The following is a 23,094-nucleotide window of genomic DNA, read 5'->3' as shown; positions in this document are numbered from 1 at the left end:
GATCCTTATTAGACTTCTGTGAGTTTCCCCCCTGAAGTTTGTGTTGGTAGAAGTCTTGAGACACCCAAGGCTGATAGTGCAACTATGCACTTCTCTCATCATGCTTGTGAGAGAGAGCTACAGGAGTGACAGCGATGGGGCCAGTGAACAATCGAGCTCAGAGTGCATGGGGATTTGGATTGACAGGTGCACAGGAGCCAAGAGGAGAGACTAGTCTCTACTGAGATACATTACAAAGTAGTTATCATACTGTTAAGACCTCTCTTACTTAATGATTTGTGTTTTTTTTACTATTATCAATGATTACAGTAGCCTAGGCCTATAATGAAATTAAGACATTTTAATTGCAAACTGGCACAGGCCAATAGAACCACCATACAGTGTCTATGTTCCTCATGTTAATATTTCTGGTCCGGTGATTGTAACTATATTTTGATGAGCAAGCATCACGAGGTTAGGACACCCAGTTTAAAGCTAGGAACCATAAATGATGAGCCCCCAATGAGTGCCTGTGGTATGTAACTCTATGCACGAAGCACCGCCCAGGTTTTTGCTCCCCACTACGCAGGGAGAGTTGCAGCAGTAGCATTCTACAGTGGCTACGTTACCATCACAATTTTTAGTGCATGCAAATACCCCCTACCTGCTAATGCAAAACGGCATTCAAGTCGGCAAATCGGGAAACTAGCAGACGACGGGTGTCAGAGTGGAAGGGGAACTAACGGTGCAGACTCTGATGATGATGAGGATGATGATGGTGAGGATGATGATTCTGTAAGAGAGTTATAAGCATGAATACAATATTATGTGAAAGAGGAGGTAGCTAGAGATAATACCTGAAATGTTTCCTTACGTTATGAACAGTCACAAAATGTTGGTGTACAACAATATGCTACTTAACCGATTTAATTTTGCAGAGCTCATGCTCTGCATTATGACCTTGGATATGAAAGTGAACATTTGCATGGTCGTAATCATCGTTATGTGATGCTTATGTTTGTGTGGTTGGTGGTTGCTGATACACTCAGTGCGCGTTTGGATAATCACAGCCCGCACTCAAGTACGCACGGCGTGCAGTTGAGGCGAGGAAGTGGGAGCGAATGCGTGTTCTTATGGAGGGACACACTAGGCTTCAACATGGCCTCATCACGATATGAATGGCGCTGGTATTTTCTATATTACCATATCTTGTTTGTGGTTTACATTTTCTTTAACATGTCGGCCATCAGTGGCATATGGCAGTCGCGGGCGCCAGATAGATTGTTAGGAACGGTTCCTTGCCTCGGGGTTCTCGTGGTAAATTTATTTTATTGGCATGTTGTGTGGGAGAGGCAATGTTTTTCAGTAAAAGCCTGTTCTGTTGATTACTTGGCGTTGGGGATATGGTGGTCGTTTGAAATAAATGTGGCCTTTTCACAGAATCTTCTTGATCTGGTAGGATTGAAAGGATGCAACTCTACCTGCGCTAGAATGATATATTTAAATAGAATAACGGTATTCTTCAGGCTGTAGATTGCATTTTGTAGGCTACTGACCATGTCATTTGTGTCTCAGCGCTAACGTTAGTGGGCGCAATGCAAAAAACAGCATTATCTAGCCTACTGTAAACGAGCTATACAGTAGCCTAATAATATAATGTATTATCGAATGTAGAGTTATTTTGTTTTTAAATATTGACCTATGTTGTAATGGTTTAACATTGATATTAAAGTAGTTTTTTATGTATATACTTCCATGCTTCCACTGTAGGCCTATCTCACTGTAGGCCCCGTGGTGCCACATAATGTTGTATTTTATGACGTAGCCTATAGGATATCTCGAAACATTGCTTTTAGTGAATGCGAATTGGTAGGCCTAAATAGTATGACGAATGGTTATATGGATATAATATTTTTATGTAGACCTAATATAATGCAGTTTGCGTTTTCATAGTGACAATTCTACAGATGCTATGAATGTAACAGCATGTTTTTGTTTTTTGTGTGTGTGTGTTTGCAACTTAATGCATAGACCTACTGTTTCCCTGTTGTATTGAATGCTTCAGTGCTGTTCATATCACATGGTCCCAGTTAAATAAATGGTGATGCATTGAGTCTCACAGGAGATAAAATAGCTGTATTGCAAGGGGAATGCTCTGCTCTAGTGTAATAACAGTATTACTGTCAGTAGGCCTATGCAGACATTATTTAAAAAAGACAGGGTTATTCATTAGTTGTATTATGAGGAAGCCAAATACAGGTTGTCATATCAAAACAGGGGTGTGCATATTTAATGCAGGCAGGGGTGCATTCACATGGAGATGCATGTGGAGCTAAAAATACCCCTTTCTGTTCTTGAGCATGTGAGTTATAGTGGAGAGTGAGCTCTCTTGCCACATTTATCAGGGGACATGTTGACTTGTTAATTAGTATATTACTGTGAGGGATTACTATCTGTTTTCATCCTGTTGTATCTCTCATCGTTTGAGCTATCACCTTTTTTCGTTTCACTCATGATGTTATTAGGATATCAGGTGGAGCTCAGGCAGGGCACCTGTGGTCTATTGCATAAATCTTTGTTTAAATAAATGTTAATTATGTTAATACATAAAGTCAGTTGGCCCTCTGTAACCTGGAATAGGTAATGACATTAAAGTGTGAAGGAGGGTAGGTCAATTTGAATTTTTCTCTACGTAATATATTGGAGAAACGCTGTTGAGTAAAACATCAATTATGCCAAAGTTTGTTATTTTCTTTTGGATTATGAGAAAAACAGTCACTCCAAGCAGAGCAACTACAGCTATGTTTTAGGGATTTATCGGCCAGTCGATAGTGCAGCTCAGCTGTGTAATCTGGGTCACGGCACCAATGTAGCATCTACCAGTCTGCACCCTGTTTCAGTATGGTGCTCCTGCTCCCTACAGCCTGCTTCACACTCCAGCCAACTACACAAAGCACTAGCCAACTACACAAAGCTCTAGCCAACTACACAATGCTCTCTAGAGCAATAGGCTAGCAATAGTTTATGTTCATATTCAGGTTTTTACACTTTAATGTTGAGACAAGAAGATATTTGGTTGACTGACTCCTTTTGGGCTTATTTAACTGCTTTTTGTAGTAGTGTGACTGACCCATATACTACTGATCATCTTATGTAACATTGATATTTTACACAGGGGAGAAGTGTCTTATGTACAGTAACTCTGTCTTAGACAGAATAAGGCCAATTACAGATTTTGCCCACAAATCCAGGGCCATTTTATGAGAGGGAGGGGCTAGACAAAAAGTGGCACAGGTGTAATGAAATATTTAAGTCCCTGTGGGTGATGCAATTAATAGGGTTGTCAAACTGTGAACTTGTTTTGTTTGACCTGGCTTTTACAATGGCAATACAGATGGGGAAATATAAACGCAATCATTCCTCTTCAAGATACTTTTTTGGAACAGTTTTAGATTTCCCCACTTTAATGCCTAAACCCAGATTGAGATTGATAATATGTAGAAGGAGGTATTCCCTGAGGGTGGACAGACATAGGCATGTGTCTGTTAGGGTATCATCCTTGAGTCATCTCTACCCACTACTGGATGTTATACTTAATCATAATTTAGAGACCAGTGTCTATCTGTGGTATGAGGTCTTTGGGGGATCGACATTTGGGTGTCTTTTAGTTAGTGTTGGAATGGATAGGGATGGGAACAGTTGGTTGTGTTTGGCTGGACATACAGTATATGGGTGGATTTAATATTGGAGAAGATTAGAGCAAATCTGAACAAATGGGAAAGATCAAGTCATCCACCATTGCCTATCACTTTGGCATTGATTATAACGCCTCATGTGTTAGGTTAATTTCACTGAATCAAAGATGTTTAACTCTTTATAATGCTGGTCATTTGTCAAATAAAAGTGAATAGGTAGATAAATTGGTTAGAAACTCAGATATTGTCACCAAGACTTCATAGTGCCCTCCTGCCCTTGTAAAAGTAATAATGAGCCCTTACCCTCATCTCTCCCCTCACCCCTCATCCCCATTTCCCCTCTCCTCTCTTCTCTCTCACTTCCCTTCCCTTCTCTCCCCTACCCCAACCCCTCTCTCTCCTCACCCCTCACCCCTCACCCCTCACCCCTCACCCCTCTCCCCTCTCCCACAGTTGATCAGTGGGGGATCCATCGTCAGCGCTGAGGCAGTATGGGATCATGTCACCATGGCCGACAGGGAGTTGGCATTTAAGGCAGGGGATGTCATCAAGGTCCTCGATGCATCAAATAAGGACTGGTGGTGGGGACAGATTGATGATGAAGAAGGATGGTTCCCAGCCAGCTTTGTGAGGGTGAGTGGAGCCATCAACGATTTTCTCATTCCCTGCTGCACCGTGTCTTGCCCCTCAACAAGTACACTAGGGTTTACCACCTATTCTCAATGCTGCGATGGATTATCCTTTGCCATTGCGTTATCATTGATAATTATCATTGATTGACTGCCCTGTTTTGAGGGCAGATATTTTAGGCTTGGATGATGATGATGATATTTTGATATTGATCAAAATATGATTATGCCATGCTAATCTCACAGGAACTAAAAATATTTACTAGTCTCCAATTGAAATACTTTGAAAAGAAGAAGACTTCAGAAAAGTGAGGAGTTAATACTTTGCTGGGTTATCACTACTAGCCTTCTCCATCTGCCAACTGTAAAAATGAGTCTGAACGAGGTATGTCATGTTTTTCTCTCCAAAGGTTGAACCCCATCCACCACAACCTCAAACAAAACAGGTTTTCTATATCAACCCTATAGCAGCTCCAAGGTTCCAAAACACAACTACCAAGGTGCGTTTAATAGTTTCAGCAAGTATTTCAAAGCAGCTGTTTTAACTAGCATCTCACTGCACATTGGACCACCCCATATCTAACATCCTGTCGCTTTATACTACTGCTTCCATTTGCAGACATCACCATGCTTCGAGTGTCAAGCTTGTAATAGCATTACGGTCAAACTATGGTATCTCAAACAACACTCTCTTTCTCACTCTCACTCCCTCTCACTTACTCTCTTTTTCTCAGTATCTGCTCTCTCACTCAACTGAAAAGCGAGCACTGAGGCACTGATTCATCTCAGATCTGAATGATGAAACATGTATGACCAACCTTTTAGCAGAGTACAGAGCATATCAAACAGGTGGATAAAACGAACAAGGCTTGATGAGTGACTCAAATAAAAGCTATTTAATGGTTATTTTATGTAACCGGATTTGTTGTCATGTTGGAAGTTATTTTCAGGAACATACATTTTCTAAAATCTTAAGAGCATTTCTGGATTATTGCACCTATCCTATGAATTGACCATACAGCTTTTGTCCACTGGTCCAAGGAAACAGAGAGAGTGGGCTCTAAATAGACACCCGTGGACAATGTACTCAGACTGCAATATACCGTGTACACATAATACCATCAAGCACTGAGACCTGATGTCTGGAAAATATGACTTACAGCACAGGTCATATGTGACTTCTGCATGGCCACATGCATATTTAAAATCAATCTCAGAAGGGTCCCATGACTCTATGTCCAGGATGTTATGGTGGGGTCTAGTGTTTCTAACATAGATTGGCACATGTCAGAGGTGCTTTATACCCATCTTCTCTATGTGCAGTCTCTCAAAGTGTGGTTCGTTACCCAAGTAGTGATGAAGGACAAAGGGTTAGGCCTAAAACAGCACAACCAATATCTGACTTAAACAGTAGCTGTTCTCATAGGTTTAATGACCACAACTACTTCATATTTGCAAACAAACAGTCAGATACAGTGGGGTCCGAAATTATTGATACCCTTGATAAAGATGAGCAATAATGACTATGAAATAAATAATTAAAATACTGAGCTAAAAATTATATTATTTTATACTAATGCAATTGCTCAGAGAAATAGATATTGTTTAAGAAGTAGTATTGTTTTTTCTCAAAAAGGTAGGGGTAATAATTATTGACACACCGTAAAGATTCTTATAAATAAAGTAGTCAAAAGTTTAGTATTTGGTCCCATATTCCTAGCACGCAATGACTTCATTAAGCCTCCACTCTTCTGGGAAGGCTTTCCACTAGATGTTGGAACATTGCTGCGGGGACTTGCTTCCATTCAGCCACAAGAGCATTAGTGAGGTCGGGCACTGATGTTGGGCGATTAGGCCTGGCTCGCAGTCGGCGTTCCAATTCATCCCAAAGGTGTTCGATGGGGTTGAGGTCAGGGCTCGGTGCAGGCCAGTCAAGTTCTTCCACACCGATCTCGACAAACCATTTCTGTATGGACCTCGCTTTGTGCACAGGGGCATTGTCATGCCTAAACAGGAAAGGGCCTTCCCCAAACTGTTGCCACAAAGTTGTAAGCACCACTCCAGCCGACGCTTGGCATTGCACATGGTGATCTTAGGCTTGTGTGCGGCTGCTTGGCCATGGAAACCCATTTCATGAAGCTCCCGACTAACAGTTATTGTGCTGACGTTGCTTCCAGAGGCAGTTTGGAACTCGGTAGTGAGTGTTGCAACTAAGGACAGACGATTTTTACGCGCTACTCTCTTCAGCACTTGGTGGTCCTGTTCTGTGAGCTTGTGTGGCCTACCACTTCGCGGCTGAGACATTGTTGCTCCTAGATGTTTCCACTTCACAATAACAGCACTTACAGTTGACCGTGGGCAGCTCTAGCAGCGCAGAAATTTGACGAACGGACTTTTTGGAAAGGTGACATTCTATGACGGTGCCACGTTGAAAGTCACTGAGCTCATTAGTAAGGCCATTTTTATTTTATTTTTTATTTATTATTTAATATTCTACTGCCAATGTTTGTCTATGGAGATTGCATGGCTGTGTGCTCGATTTTATACACCTGTCAGCAACAGGTGTGGCTGAAATAGCCGAATCCACTAATTTAAAGGGGTTTCCACGTACTTTTGTATATATAGTGTACCTCCAAGACATGCTAACTTCTCACCATTACCAATAACAGGGGAGGTTACAATGTCTTGGGGGTATGATCTTTCTCTGAGCAATTGTATTAGTATAAAATAATATAATTTCCCAATTTTTTTGAACATACAATATAGCTCAGTATTTGAGTTATTTATTTTATACAGTCATTATTGCTCATCTTTATCAAGGGTGTCAATAATTTCGGACCCCACTATCTGTCGTTACGATTGAGCAAAACTCTGGAGTAAATGCTTCAGCCTCATCTTTTTTTTATTTGACTGAATCTACCAACTGATCTCATCATCTCATCTTACTCAGTGATTACTAGAGTTTATCTGTTTGATTTTCTTTATGTGACAAGAAATTATAAGCTAATTCTATGGGAAAATAGTACCTATATATCCTAGAGGGAAATGTGCCCATTAACAATACAGTTGCATCATGGCTGGCTTTGTAATGTTTATTTTTCCTGAAAAACATAATGATTGTGTAGATGTGTATTAGGAGTCAGCTACCTACCCCGTGTCCTCTGGCAAGGTTGCTAAAATTAGTTCCCTTTGAGGATTACACAAAGTGACAGTTCATTCCTTGAGATGCCTTCAAGCAACCGATGCACTAATGCACACAACTCCTGCAACTCCCTCAACTAGGAGGTATCAGATTTTAATAAAACAATGAATACTGCATAGATGGACATCCTATTCATTGTTTCATGGTTTTATCCCTTTTGTAATACAATGTTATTTCTTGACCGTGTGTATGAGCCTTCCAATTATAATGTGGGGAGGTCAAAATAATGAAAAACTATCAACCAAATCTATTCATTTTAAAATGTTGATTACTTCTCCTTTCCATTATCATTCACCTGATGATAAGACAAGACGTGAACAAAAGACGTATGATGGGGGTCCCAGGGTCGCCGTTTTTTAAAAGCTAAATCAATGTCTCGCAAGATCACTGAATGATTAATTAGTATTCTACATAGGCCTAACATACCAAATATAATAGCATAGTATAACGTCACAATTAGACCAAAAATACCACTTAATTTCTTATGTAGACTACACTTGCATGTTTTATATGCATTATGATAATCATCCACTTCGTCACATATGTGTTATTTGAATCGAGCATCAAGGACCAGCAGTGAACAGTTTTTTCCTTAACAAAAAAGCTTGACACAAGGGGGCCTCAAACCCACTGTTACTGTATCCTGCAGATTCACAGTTCACTGGTAAATGCTACCTGGCAGCGATAATAATGGAGGTACATGGCACCTATTTGACAAGACCATTTTTTAAAATGATGTATGATACACTTAAATGTTGTATAGACCTCCTTTTTCCCGTAAAAGCACATGGATATGTGTGAAAAACGTGGGATTTTGTCATATATGCGAAAAATCTGCATCATGCAATATTTGCACACTACAATTGTGACAGACTAAGTGGAACAAAAGTAAACCTTGAATTTGGAGGTTTAAAATATCCCTCTGGTGGCCAGGGTTGACCTATTTAAAGAAATGCCATTGGTTGGTGGATATAAAGTATAAGATCTTTGATAGGCTGATGCGGAATTTGTTACAGGAAATAATCACCAGCCAGCTGGTCAGGTTAGCATAGGGCTAAATGTGGCAGGTTATCTTATGGGAACTGCTATACATTTAGCGTTGTATCAAGTGCAACTATGTAGATTATTTTAATTGGCTAATGCGCATTTTGAGACTGAGAAAGGTTTATGCTTGTGTGGACCCATATTGTTCATTAGATTAAGTTATAACATGTTATATCCCTATCAATTTGCAGTGTTGGGGAAGCTACTCGGAAAATATAGTTTACCAAGCTACCAATTAAACACAAAAGCTCTGTTTCAAGTGAGAATTTGGCAGGTCTGATGCTAAAAAATAAAGGAAATTATTGTCTACTTCACCCTTTCTTTTTTTGCAGAAAAAAATGTGTGTAGTTCCCGTAGTTTTCTACACCGCGACATGGCAAAAAAGTAATGAAGTACTGAAAAGACTACCAAGATTTGAATTGAGCAACTACCACTAAGCTACTGCAAAATGTAGTTAAATTACTAGTTGAACTACATGTAGTTCACTACTCCCCAACACTGGAAACAGCCACTGTTGAAACACAGGGATTGTGCAGTGCAGTCTATCAACTGTCCCATTTATCAGGAGCAAAGCGCTGTTTTAAATTCCCTGTGTCACTGCCTTACATATTGTGAGCGCTCATGCTTAAAGCTCTATTGTGCAGTCACAGTGATGTACTCAGCCTAACCTGCAATTTCATGCTTGTTTCTTTTTCTAGTTTCGATACATACTGTTGCTTAAGTTCAACCTATTCAATAGTGATGGGAGAAAAAATCGATACAGTTACATATCGCAATATTATTTTTGATAATATATCATATCGTATCGTTTTGACAATATTACAATATAATTTTTGCGCTAGTTGGCTGTACCTGCACCAAAACTTTCCTTCATAGCTTGTTCTCCATCTTCTTTTAAAATATGGAGCCAATTTGTTTTCAGCACTTTTATTTCCATAACTGATCAAAACCCGTTCTCATGGCTCTCTTTTGTCCCTCTGCAGCAGACCTATGGTGAGCAATATGTTTGGAACATCGAATCGCAGTAAAATCCCAGTATCAAATCTCAATACATATAGAATCGTGAGAATTGCAATACATATCGTATCAGCACTTAAGTATCGTGATAATATCGTATCGTGAGGTTCCTGGCAATTCCCAACCCTACTATTCAATGTAAAGGCTTTTTCCCACTGCAATGTGTTCGTTAGAATTCAAGATAAATGACTATCTTTTTTGGACAGGTACCTCTTTTACAGGTGCATCAGAGGAATGAAGGCCTGATATGGATATTTCTATACTTTTTTAACAGGTTTTGTGTCAAATCTAATTATGATACACATTGTTCAATTTAAACTGAAGGAGTGGCATTGAAAATGAATTTGAATAGAGAGAAAAAAGTCCCATGGCTTTGGAATTAGTATGGTGTTGTTTTTTGTATTTTAATAATATTTTAGATCACATACAACCCGAACCCTGATTGTTGATGCTACTGTTTATTTGTCCAGGCTGACATGTTGTGTTCTGCTGTCCTCAGCTGTGGGTGAACCAGGAGGAGAGCACGGCGGTAGAGACAGTTGAGGGGGCTAGCCCCAGCCCCAGTGAGGTCCAGAACGGCCATGCGGAGGCCAGCCCCAGCAGCAGCGACTGTCTCTGCCTGGGCCAGCCCATCCAGAACAGAGACCAGATGAGGGCCAACGTAATCAACGAGATCATGAGCACAGAGCGTCACTACATCAAACACCTGAAGGACATATGTGAGGTAGGCTTGGTTGGCTAGAGGAGATCTTCCAGAGACTGAAGGGCATATGTGAAGCAGAGGTTATAGACCATGGATGGGCAACTTTGATTGGGGTGGGGGCCACAAAAAATCTGAACATATCATGAGGGGCCGCAGTGGCTCACGGGTCTGCGTATCCATATAACCTGGTGGCAGGTAGCCTAGTGGTTAGAGCGTTGGGCCAGTAACTGAAAAGTCGCTCGCTGGTTAGAATACCCGAGCCGACAAGGTGAAAAAGCTGTCGATGTTCCCTTGATTAAGGCACGTAACCCTAATTTGCTCCAGGGGTGCCGTACTACTATGTCTGACCCTGTAAAACCACACACTTCACTGCACCTCTCCGGTATATGTGACAATAAAACATCTTACATGCAGTCAGAGCCGGCCCTAGCCTTTTGGGGGCCCTAAGTTACATTTTGTTGGGGGCAAAACATTTTAGGCGTTTTGTTACTTTTGGTCTTCTGCAAGGTTTTTTTCGGCTGTTTGTGCACATTAAATATTTTACTGAGACAAGCCGAAGTTCGGTATCCAAAGTTTACGCCCCTTCATCGGTGATTGGTCAACAGTAGGGATTCTTCAATGAAGTGTTTGTTGTCATTCAATGAGAGACGACTCGTTTTCATGCACATTTTTTAACTTGAGAAATACTGCACCAAACATTTTAGTTAGATGTAAAAAGTCCTCCTCGGCAAAAACTTCAAAATTAATTACAGATTTCTTGAGTTATCTTAGATTAATTCAGACTATTTTGAGGAAATGTATACTGGCTATGGCGTCTCAAGAGGGACAAACAGTACTATTGCTGTTTTTTTCTTGTTTTTCAAGAGGTCTTTTAAGGGAGTATGCGAGGCACGGACGTTCAGTTCGCCTAGCCGAGTTCTGCTAGGAGCAAACCGAACCTAGTATGCAGACACCTTCATGTACTATGCTTTTCCTCACGCTTACTATACCACAGGACAATATAGTCTACCAGTCAACTGTCTATCCTGCCGTCTATCCATAGTGACAATAGTGGTAGTTGGATCGTTTGTGCAGATCTGCAATAGGTTAACTAGCAATCATACCACACATAAAATCATTTAAATCTGCACCAATTTTCAATATAAATCCACAAGATAGAGGAATAGCTGATAGGCAGTGGGGAGGCCAGGTGCGTCACTAGGCATTAAAGAACAGTGAAGACACGCAGCTTAAAAAGCTCCCCTATTGATCTTGTTTAGGGACAATAAAGTGATCCTACCTAGACTATCCTACAACACCACAATCCAATAAAGAAATTGCATTATTGTTTTCAAGTGAGTACAATTGAGTACAATTCTACTCTAGGCTGTAAACTGCAGTGAAAATGTAATTTGAATAATGGCGTAAAGTCCCTGTTTCATTCCATTTGGATCAGCTGTGGGTCTACTCTCGACAGATTATAGAAAGACACAGTAGCATACCAGTCTGGCTGTATTTTTACTTCCAATACTGATACGTTGTCTGTTGCCAGTCATCATTCTCCCAAGTCATCCTATATATGCTCCCAGCAGGCCCAGTTATTCAGGAAAGCTTAACAGGGTTCTGCCTCCTTTCCGATCCGAGCGGTTATGACTCGACCTATAATATAACGCTACAATCTATCCTAAATATTTGTCATTTAACTTTTAAAATGCATTACCTTTTATGTGTGGCATAACACAACTAGTCACAATGCTTTAATCTGATAAGGCTACTTCAAAAGTCTCCTGTAGGCTGCCTGCGCATGTTCATCCACTCCACTCTAATATAATTCCAGCATCCAAACTGTGCAGCAGCCATTCGATTAATGGAAAGAGACATCTGTTACAAAACACCAAAAAGTTTAATTACAATTGAGATTGTCAAACCAAGCCTTCGATGCTGAGTAGGGAGGGATGTATTTTCAAGATTGACATACTCTACTTCAGTGGTCTCCAACCTTTTCTATTATGAGAGCTTTTAAAAAAGGAAACATGTCGCGAGCTACAATTTTATTTCTAGCTTTCAAATAGGAACATTCTTCTCTTCTCTCCCCTGCAACTCTTCCCCAGGTCCTTAGTGTACAAGAGAAAATAATGCACTATGTTTTCTGTTAATATACCTGGTAAAATAATAGTTAATAAACAACTCTAAAGGGGGCCATATAAAATCTGAGATTTTTTCCCCCAAATGCTGTTTTATATTTTCCCAAATTCTGTTTTCTCAGTTTTATTGTTCCTGGTTTTTGATTTTTTGATGTATTTATTTTTCACTCTCAAAACTACAATTGTTCATAGATAAACAACGAAATTTGATGTTCTGAGTCCATGTCAATGCTTACATCACATCAGAAGACCATTTATTTTAGGTCTGTAAGGAAACTAGCAAATAGATTGTTGAGTGTAATTCCCCTTTAATTGTGCATCTGGCCCTTTAATTGCGCATATCCTGAGCCAGGAATGTGCCGTCTAATGTGCAGGTCTAGTGATGGTTCTGTGCTGCTGCTGGGCATTTCATGGCAAAGTTTGCAAATAACAAATATTAGGTACAGTTGAAGTCGGAAGTTTACATACACCTTAGCCAAAGAAATGTAAACTCAGTTTTACACAATTCCTGACATTTAATCCTAGTAACAATTCCCTGTCTTAGGTCAGTTAGGATCACCACTTTATTTTAAGAATGTGAAATGTCAGAATAATAGTAGAGAGATGGATTTATTTAAGCTTTTATTTCTTTCATCACATTCCCAGTGGGTCAGAAGTTTACATACACTCAATTAGTATTTGGTAGCATTGCCTATAAATTATTTAACTTGGGTCAAACGTTTTGGGTAGCCTTCCACAAGCTTCCCACAATAAGTTGGGTGAATTTTGGCCCATTCCTCCAGACAGAGCTGTTGTAACGGAGTCAGGTTTGTAGGCCTCCTTGCTCACACACGCTTTTTCAGTTCTGCCCACACATTTTCTATAGGATTGAGGTCAGGGCTTTGTGATGGCCACTCCAATACCTTGACTTTGTTGTCCTTAAGCCATTTTGCCACAACTTTGGAAGTATGCTTGGGGTCATTGTCCATTTGGAAGACCCATTTGCGACCAAGCTTTAACTTCCTGACTGATGTCTTGAGATGTTGCTTCAATCTATCAACATAATTTTCCTTCCTCATGATGCCATTTATTTTGTGAAGTGCACCAGTCCCTCTTGCAGCAAAGCACCCCCACAGCATGATGCTGCCACCCCCCGTGCTTCACGGTTGGGATGGTGTTCTTCAGCTTGCAAGCAACCCCCTTTTTCCTCCAAACATAACGATGGTCATTATGGCCAAACAGTTCTATTTTTGTTTAATCAGACCAGAGGACATTTCTCCAAAAAGTACGATCTTTGTCCCCATGTGCAGTTGTAAACCGTAGTCTGGCTTTTTTATGGCGGTTTTGGAGCAGTGGCTTCTTCCTTTCTGAGCGGCCTTTCAGGTTATGTCGATATAGGACTCGTTTTACTGTGGATATAGATACTTTTGTATGCTGTTGTTCTGGGATTGATTTGCACTTTTCGCACCAAAGTACGTTCATCTCTAGGAGACAGAAGTCTCCTTCCTGAGCGGTATGATGGCTGCGTGGTCCCATGGTGTTTATAGTTGCGTACTATTGTTTGTACAGATGAACGTGGTACCTTCAGGCGTTTGGAAATTGCTCCCAAGGATGAACCAGACTAGAGGTCTACAATTTTTTTCTGAGGTCTTGGCTGATTTCCTTTGATTTTCCCATGATGTCAAGCAAAGAGGCACTGAGTTTGAAGGTAGGCCTTGAAATACATCCACAGGTACACCTCCAATTGACTCAAATGATGTCAAGCAGCCTATCAGAAGCTTCTAAAGCCATGACATAATTTCCTGGAATTTTCCAAGCTGTTTAAAGGCACAGTCAACTTAGTGTTTGTAAACTTCTGACCCACTGGAATTGTGATACAGTGAATTATATGTGAAATAATCTGTCTAAACAATTGTTGGAAAAATTACTTGTGTCATGCACAAAGTAGATGTCCTAACCGACTTGCCAAAACTATAGTTTGTTAACAAGACATTTGTGGAGTGGTTGAAAAACGAGTTTTAATGAAGGTTTTGGTGAAAGTATTTCTGTCAAACCACAAGAAGGTTATCACATCAACTGGCTACACACGGAGTGATACACATAAGAGCACCCCACACAGACAGACTGGCAATATTGCTGGAAATTCATTGGCAGATATTGTGTTAGGTTTGGCTTTTTAATTAAGCCATTAGTAGCTAACCAGTGGTGGGATAATGGCAATGTTGTGTTGATAAGATAGTAGCTGGGAGCTTGTAGTGTCTGATACTTGTGAGATTTGTTTATGACAGTTTGCGGTGGAATACGTGAAAATTGCATGTACTTTCAGAATTGTTTGGCGAGCTACTCATAGGTTGCCTGCGAGCTACTGGTAGTTTGTGATCGACTTGTTGGAGACCCCTGCTCTACTTGATTGTGGTGTTGAACGCTAACCATGATGATAAGCGTTCCAAGTCGGAAGTCGGTATGCAGTTATGCGTTGCTTATTGGTTATTGTGGTGCATTGGCACAGAAACCTGTTGGTGGAAAATCTGTTGCATGTATTTTATATAATTATAAATATCATCAAATGTTAAATGGATTTCCGCCTAGTTGATCATTGTCTGCAGCCGGCTCTGATCGTAGTGTAACGAGACAGGCAGGGAGTACATTCTTTTTGTACATTTTTCCATGGTGGTCTGCGAACCCTCAACCTTCTGGCCCGTTAGAGCTGTGTGGCATTGACTGTGCCACAAAACAATGCTAAAGTCATTTATAAACATGAAGGTTGAAAAAGTGTATTTGTATTTATCTAAGTACCCAATAAACTGTATATCCAATATTTCCACAGTGCTATAACAGCTCTTGTGCACTACAGTGATTAGATTATGCAGTACAGTGCTTTCCACGGACTAGGAACAAAATGTGTCTAAAGGCAAACTTCAGTCAATGATGTTCTAAAGAGTAGTGACATGCTACAGTGTTTTAGTGAGAGATTAGAAGCGATGGCTGACCCGTAAATGCTGGTTGTGGGCTCAGAAATAGCATCCCTCCCATCCCACTGCACTCTTCCCCAGCATATATAGAAACAAGCACTCCATCTCTTCACGCACAACCTGTCTCCGTCAAACAACACACCCAGGAGAGTACACGAAAAAGTACTCAAGAAGCTGTTACCCAATCTATGACATTTTTCATCAGTTTTCCCTCTGTTCCCACAGACATATTACATAATCACAATGTGCTTCGGAACCCCCAAAATGACGCAGAGCTCAGTTGGTAGAGCATGGCGCTTGCAACGCCAGGGTTGTGGGTTCGATTCCCACGGGGGACCAGTATGAAAAAATGTATGCACTCACTAACTGTAAGTTGCTCTGGAGAAGAGCGTCTGCTAAAGGACTAAAATGTAAAAAAAATGTGTAAGCAACATCAAATGGCAAATCGTAATGTCTAGGTGACTAGGAATGGGTATTGAAGCGTGATGGGTCACTTAAGTGTGAAACTATATGATTTTTCAGGAATGACTTGAAATGTTATTGGAGAAATGAGCTCCCACAGAGGGGATGAGTTACATAACTGAGACTCTTGCTTATAGAGCTGTAGCCATCTTTCCTGCCTTTATTTCTCCCTAGGTCTAATCTGGGAAAAATGTGGTTAGAAAAATAAATTCGATGGGAAAGTAACAGTGAATAAATTATGATTATGATGCAGTTATTGGCACTGATGCCTTTTTTAAGCTCAGACAAAACTGTTTGAATGCCCTGTGTCATGTAAAAATATTTCCAGCGTTAAATAGTTCACAGTCGTTCTGATTGTGTTCTGATTGTGACGTCATGCTGTAAAATTTCTCCCAGTGTGAAAATGTTCCCAGTTCAATAATTGCACGCGCATATCTTTATGTGGATGGTTGAGCTCGTGCGGATGTTTCTCTCACATCCTCGAAAAACTGTTCTGTGGGCACGCGCATTTGCTTCACACATCTGCCAATCAATGGTGGCCAGGAGTATTGACACTGACCAATCAGAAGCTTGTTGAGGCGTAAGGTCAGCATATATACACCCGGACTCACGCGTCAAAGTGCAGAGGGTTGATTTTACATTTACGTCATTTAGCAGACGCTCTTATCCAGAGCGACTTACAGTTAGTGAATACCTTTTTCTTTTTTTTTTTTTTTATACTGGCCCCCCATGGGAATCGAACCCACAACCCTGGCGTTGCAAACGCCATGCTCTATCAACTGAGCTACATCCCTGCCGGCCATTCCCTCCCCTACCCTGGACAACGCTGGGCCAATAGTGCGCCGCCCATGAGTCTCCCGGTCGCGGCCGGCAGAGCCTGGATTTGAACCAGGATCTCTAGTGGCACAGTTAGCACTGCGATGCAGTGCCTTAGACCACTGCACCACTCAGGAGCTGTTGATGTGAGGAGAGATATGTTGCAAAGATTTGGGAGCTATGTAGGATGCGAGAGAAACATCCGACGAGCACAGCCATCCATATAAAGAGACGCACATGCAATTATTAAACTGGGAATATTTTCACGTTGTGAGAAATTTTCGAACATGACGTCACAATCACAACATAATCAGAACGATTGGGAAGTATTTCAGGCCGGGAAGATTTTTACATGACACCCTGCAGTAAAAAAAAACACATCCGAGATGCAATGCAACATCAATGAAATACTATCCTTTGAAATGCATAATATTGGAACAGAACTTTTTTTTTCTTTGTTGCCTCAGGGTTACTTCCGGCAATGTAAAAAAAGAAGAGACATGTTCAACGATGACCAGTTGAGGGTCATATTTGGGAACATTGAAGATATCTACAGGTTTCAAATGGGCTTTGTCAGAGACCTGGAGAAGCAGTACAATACAGAAGAACCTCATCTCAGTGAAATAGGTCCCTGCTTCCTAGAGCATGTAAGCATTTTTGTATCTCTCAGGATTTCAAGTGTTTTTTAAATGTAATCCCTCAATAGATTTGAGCAAACCTTGTGTATCATACGTACATGTCCATTGGATTCTCATCCTTTGTCATACATCTGAGAACCTTGATGATGGGGCATTTCAGAGTTCCCTTTGGTTATTAATTTCAATGGTAACTTAAGGCAGTAGTGCACGCTCACTATTTTGTGAACTCCAAAAAAAGAAAAACATTCGCAGCTTGTTTCAGCATTTCAGACATACTGTGTACACGTTTATCTGTTGCAGCAAGATGGCTTTTGGATCTACTCAGAGTACTGCAACAACCACGTGGATGCCTGCATGGAGCTCTCTCGGCTGATGAAGGATGGCCGCTATCAGCACTTCTTCGAAGCGTGTCGCCTGGTGCAGCAGATGATTGACATCGCCATTGATGGCTTCCTGCTCACGCCCGTCCAGAAGATCTGCAAGTACCCTCTGCAGCTGGCAGAGCTGCTCAAGTACACTGTCCAGGAGCACAGGTACCTGTCCCTCAGTCTCAATTTCACATCAAAGATTTACATTAATCTCTGTGTCATGATGAAGCATGTTTCTACTGATAAAGATCCTGCTGGAATGAATGGTCTTTTTTGTTCAGTGTAATTGGCCAGTATGAGACATGAGGGTCTTTCATTAATATGTGAGGATCCTAGACATGGATGCTAAACTAAAAGTATTGTTGCTTTGTGCAGTGATGCTATGATAGAGATGTGGCACAGTATGCATGCCTGACTATCTACAGTACTATTGTTGACCTATTCCTCCTTCTTAGTCACCTCCACTATAACATTGTGTCTCCTCCCCTCCTCTCGTAGTGACTACCGTTACGTCGCTGCAGCACTGGCTGTCATGCGGAACGTCACTCAGCAAATTAACGAGCGGAAGCGTCGCCTGGAAAACATTGACAAGATAGCACAGTGGCAGGCGTCTGTGCTGGACTGGGAGGTAGGACTGAGACAGGGTGACAGGACTGAGGAACTAACAAGTACTATGGGACAAACATACAACAATCTGTTTTACTTCAATGTTTTTCTCTGTCAACTCACTCCTTTGCTACTAGTTTGTTTTGGTCAGAGTTTGAAACATAATGTATTTTACAACGGAAATAGTTTGATAAGCTGTCACGTAGAGCTTCTATGAAGGTTTAGAGGCAAGAAGTTGTTGTTTCTTCTAAAGGAAAATGTATCAATCGCTCCTTTTGGAGTACCTACTCTTTTGAAAACATAGATTGTCAAATGCAGTGCATTTTGAAGCACTCCGTTTCATCAGGATGAAGTTAATCAGGAGTGAGAAAAGGAAGTGAAAGGATCTGTGTTGCTTGACTAGAGCCTGTATTTGATGTGAGCGTGAGAGAGCTAGCGATATCAGGCCACTCTGACCTAGTTGAAGAGAGTTTTTCCAGAGTTGCACAATCACTGAGGTACTGTAATTATATAAAGTAATTTTTTTTTCAAACCCACCAGAGTTCTACTTTGTCACCATCTATGTATTTGATTCTTCTGTCATTATCTAATGAGTCAATGTAACATGAGAGGAAGCCTGTCTTACCAGTCAGTATCTTATCAGTCAATTTTCTAATGTCATAAGCATAAAATGATTCTGTTTTGTTGACTATGTATCACAGACTGTTATTGATCCTGTTTAAAGATCTGACCTTCTTGTATTTCTCTGTGCAGGGGGATGATATTCTAGACAGGAGTACAGAGCTGGTGTACACTGGGGAGATGTCATGGATCTACCAGCCATATGGGCGGAGTCAGACCAGGGTCTTCTTCCTGTTCGACCATCAGATGGTTCTGTGTAAAAAGGTAAGGTGGCCACATCTGGGTAACAAATGCTATTGAATTGATCGGAACCAGTCTTGGCACATCCATCTGTACATATTGCCAATGTAACCACTCTCTTTTGCAGACAGAGTTGGCATGAATTTGTTTAGAATGTGATCAACTGGTCAATTTGTTTGTGAATAAAACATGGCAGCAAAATCAGTATGTGTGTTTGTACATTTAGTTACACTCCCAGGTTCAAGGCAAGTGAAGGTCGCTGCTTGAAAAAGAGAGGTATGTCACCAGCTTAATGTGCCTAAGGGGTAATGATTTATTGTGCAAAACAGAAAGTCACAGGGTTGTATAAGAAAATGCTTAGCCTCAGACAGAGCTTTAGGACATTATGACTACAGTTTTTATAGTAGTTTATATGACAATAATTCCTCTTTACTCCCCAATTCCGACAAGATATTTGAGTCATATACACAAAACTTAAACTGTTAAAATAAGAAGCATCTCAAGTAAAAAATAATTTAAGAAGTTCTGAAATGCATCCAATAGCTCAAAATGTGTTGAGAGATTCTCAAATGTCATGTTAAGAAATTCTCAATTAATGTTTAGCTCTTAAACCCTCAATCAATCCCATTAATTGGCCTATTAGTACGAGTCTTTGTAAAAGCTTAGTCATTCAAATGTGATGGTAGCTCTCAGAAACTTCACAGTGAGGGAAATTCTGCAACCTATATCAGTGTGATATATTGTCACCATGCAATTTGCAGTTTGAAATTAAAATGGTCAGGAACACATCTTTAATTCAGCTCTTGAAATGGAATGGATCCTGTGGTACTTGATGTAACAGAACTGGATGGAGATTCATCCCTGCTTGTCTGTGAGGTCTTATCTTTGATCTCCATCCCCTCAGCACTGTGATTGATTCCTGCTCCTGAGGTGGATGACAACAGTGTTGTAACATAAGGCCGTCCAAAGGGGAGCTGACAGGCTTACAGGACAGTACACAGGGCTGTTGTGTCTCTCAGAGTTTACCGCTACCACTGGCAGCTGGGACAAGTGTGACGCAAGCTCTCCGAGAGGACAGGAATACATAGTACGCAGCAGAAACATCACTAATGGGGATGGGACACCTGGAATCTGGAGCAGCTGTTTACAGCAAAGTGCATTATTCATCAGGGTGATTGTCTGGAACCCTGTCTATCACAGGGAAATTGATAGGCTGCAATTAGTAAAAATTCACTTATTTCTTCCTGGCTGCCAGGAATTCAAGCCTTTTCATTTCCTGTCTGTCTGTCACCTGGGTTTCGCAGTACCTCGCTAGTGTTCAAAGCACTGGCGTAGATAATTAGAATCCACTCTACTTTATTTTTCCTTTCCCGTCCGCTCCTCCCTCCCTTCCTTTTCCCTCAGGACTTGATAAGACGAGACATCCTGTACTACAAGGGCCGCATGGATATGGACAGGTACAATGTAGTTGATGCCGTCGATGGGCGGGATGATGACTTCAACGTGAGTGTGAAGAACGCGTTCAAGCTGAGTAATAAGGAATCCGACGAGATCCACATCTTCCTGGCCAAGAAGCTGGAGGAGAAACTTCGCTGGCTAAAAGCTTTCCACGAGGAACGCAAGATGGTGCAAGAGGATGAAAAAATAGGTGTGAATGTGAAAGAAATGTTAATTTGTACAACATAAATGAAAATGATGAATGAAAATAACAATTATTTATATTTTTCAGGGTTTGAGATATCAGAGTATCAGAAGCGACAAGCGGCAATGACGGTGCGAAGAATGACCAAACAAAAAGGTAAATGCACACTTTACCAAGTTAGTTAACTAACAGCTTCTGTTTTTAGTCCATATATAGTGCATCTCTCTCCTCCTTAATATCTCTCCTCCCATGTGTAGGCCATAGGTCTGTGCCCCCCGGATACCCCCCTCCTATGGACCCCATGAATCCAGGACAGTACTTGGTAGGAGACGGCATGGAACAATCAGAATTTGAATTCCCTGAACCTGAAAGGTGCAAGTCTCCCTTCTGGCAGAGCTTCAGCAGGTTAACCCCCTTTAGGAAATAGAGAAGAGATATTTTAGAAAGACCACCTTATTTTTTTGAGAAGCACCATTGTATTTCAATTGTGACTCTTTTTAGGGAAAGCTGAACACAATAGTATTTGGACTCAAGAGTATTTGGATTGTCAAACATTTAGCTTGTGAGCATCTCAATGATGACTGTACTGTTATAATCACTTTACCTGTATGACTGCAATGACAACTACCAACACAACTACCACAGCGAATGACCACACCTTTGGAACCTGAGAGAAACCAAAACACCTTCCTATCTCAAGATCTGTGAGAATATTTTTGTGACTTCTACTAATCCTTGGACAATGGAAAATGGAACCGTGAGTTTCAAGGAAGAACTAACAGAACATTTGTGTCCACATTTAAAAATGAGGAAGCACTAGTCATACATTGATCTTTATGCCAAATCTGGTTGTGTCCTACAGTTCACTGTGACCTTAATGGGCATTTTATGAGTTTCTCTCTTTTTTTAAATTCTTTTTTTTTTGTTAATGTAAAATGCTGGCCAAATTCATCAGTCTTGTATTGTTTTTGTGAGTATTTATTTCAATTTTATTTTTGTTAATTTATAATGCATGATCAAGTCCATTGTAGGTATTCATTGTGCAATTATATTCTTACGGGTCAAAGGAAAAAGAGAATCAGCATCATCAACTTCAGTGTGACTCATTCAAATACATCTTATATTGTTGACAGGGTATATATGTTGTATATATTTTTATTACATGTAGGTACTTAAGTCTGATAGGAATATCATCTTGTGGTGTTCTCTTAAATAGTAATTCACACTGATTTTACATAACCAGGATGGTAGTTTGAGACCTGATATTACAGTATATTCAGCTAACATACAGTACATTGTATAGTGCTTTCTTTACCACCGGGCACCTCACAGTCATTGTAGAATAATATGTGGTTATAGTTGCACTTACCTAAGATCCACCTGTGATTTCGTCAGGTAGAAGAGTCTGCTAGAATGCCTTTCAACCGCCCAAGTCATTTAACAAGGATTGTGATCGCATAACCTTCGGACATAAAAAGGCCTACTATAAAACTATTTGACGATAGTTCCATAAATGACCATGGTTAAACCCCTATCCATTGGCTATATTTTCATGTGATATTCATTCTTGATAGTGAAAGCTTTATTGGTTAGGACCAAAAAATTATACCACTTTGTTTAAGGTAGCCAAACTACAGTAAAAACATCTTGGTAGTCTTTTTCTTGTGGTGGCTTTCATAGTGCCAGCACAATGTTATGACATGACTGATTTTACGCCTGTCATTGCAGGTTAAAGCCTTCACTTGGTCTGCCATCAGGCTTAGATGAAGCAGATGAGGAACGTTTCAGGGGGATTCCAGTGTGGGTTTTTTTAGGCATTATGATGGCTACTTCAACAACAAAGTTTTACAAGAATTTCACATGAAAAATGCAAAGGAAATGCTGGTGGTCAAGCTTGTTATCTATATTTGTATTCAAAGGGTAAAAACAATTTTTAAAAGGATATTTATTTATATGCCAAAAAAATTAACTAGGATTTAATACATTGCATTAGATACAGTATAAAAGCGCAATATGAAAGTGTGCAGTAATATTGAAAGAAAAAACACTTTAAATATTAAGGCATTTTCTCTTGATTAACTGATATGGAACATTCATTAATTTATTTTAAAAAGTGCATTATAATGAAAACAAATGCTTAAATGTCTGAATTGATAAGTTGTTTTATTTAATTTTTGGTTTTATTGATAATTATGGATGATTTATCATTAATTCTGTGACTATGGCTTGGAATAAATCAAAATGCGTCAACATGATTGTTTCCTTCTTAATAACTTAAGTTGTGCAGTACCCTGTTAGGTATAAACAGATGTGCATTAACATAAACTGTAATGCGATGGATAAACACCAAGATTATCT

At 40.3% G+C, this 23,094-nt stretch overlaps 1 protein-coding gene across 1 annotated transcript; it reads left to right on the top strand.

The window, feature by feature from the left end:
* The first annotated feature begins 586 nt into the window (after nt 1-586).
* On the top strand, nt 587-22,986 carry LOC311136185 (rho guanine nucleotide exchange factor 9-like). Its single transcript, XM_084170286.1, has 11 exons — nt 587-757; nt 4,128-4,307; nt 4,714-4,803; nt 10,066-10,290; nt 17,089-17,268; nt 17,560-17,792; nt 18,126-18,255; nt 18,987-19,118; nt 20,499-20,742; nt 20,824-20,892; nt 20,994-22,986. The coding sequence occupies exons 1-11, from the start codon at nt 737-739 to the stop codon at nt 21,161-21,163; spliced, it is 1,674 nt and encodes a 557-aa protein (XP_084026412.1). The 5' UTR covers nt 587-736; the 3' UTR covers nt 21,164-22,986.
* The last annotated feature ends 108 nt before the right edge of the window (nt 22,987-23,094 follow it).

This window comes from Coregonus lavaretus (assembly GCF_964263955.1).
Source record: "Coregonus lavaretus genome assembly, chromosome: 10".
Classification (NCBI taxonomy): Eukaryota; Metazoa; Chordata; class Actinopteri; order Salmoniformes; family Salmonidae; genus Coregonus; species Coregonus lavaretus.
This window is presented reverse-complemented; position numbering and strand designations above follow the sequence as displayed.

Coding starts and splice junctions, on each gene's coding strand:
- LOC311136185 (XM_084170286.1), top strand. CDS start 737: ATGATGATGAGGATGATGATG. Junction 4,308..4,713: donor TCCCAGCCAGCTTTGTGAGG/GTGAGTGGAGCC, acceptor TTCTCTCCAAAG/GTTGAACCCCATCCACCACA. Junction 19,119..20,498: donor AGATGGTTCTGTGTAAAAAG/GTAAGGTGGCCA, acceptor CTTTTCCCTCAG/GACTTGATAAGACGAGACAT.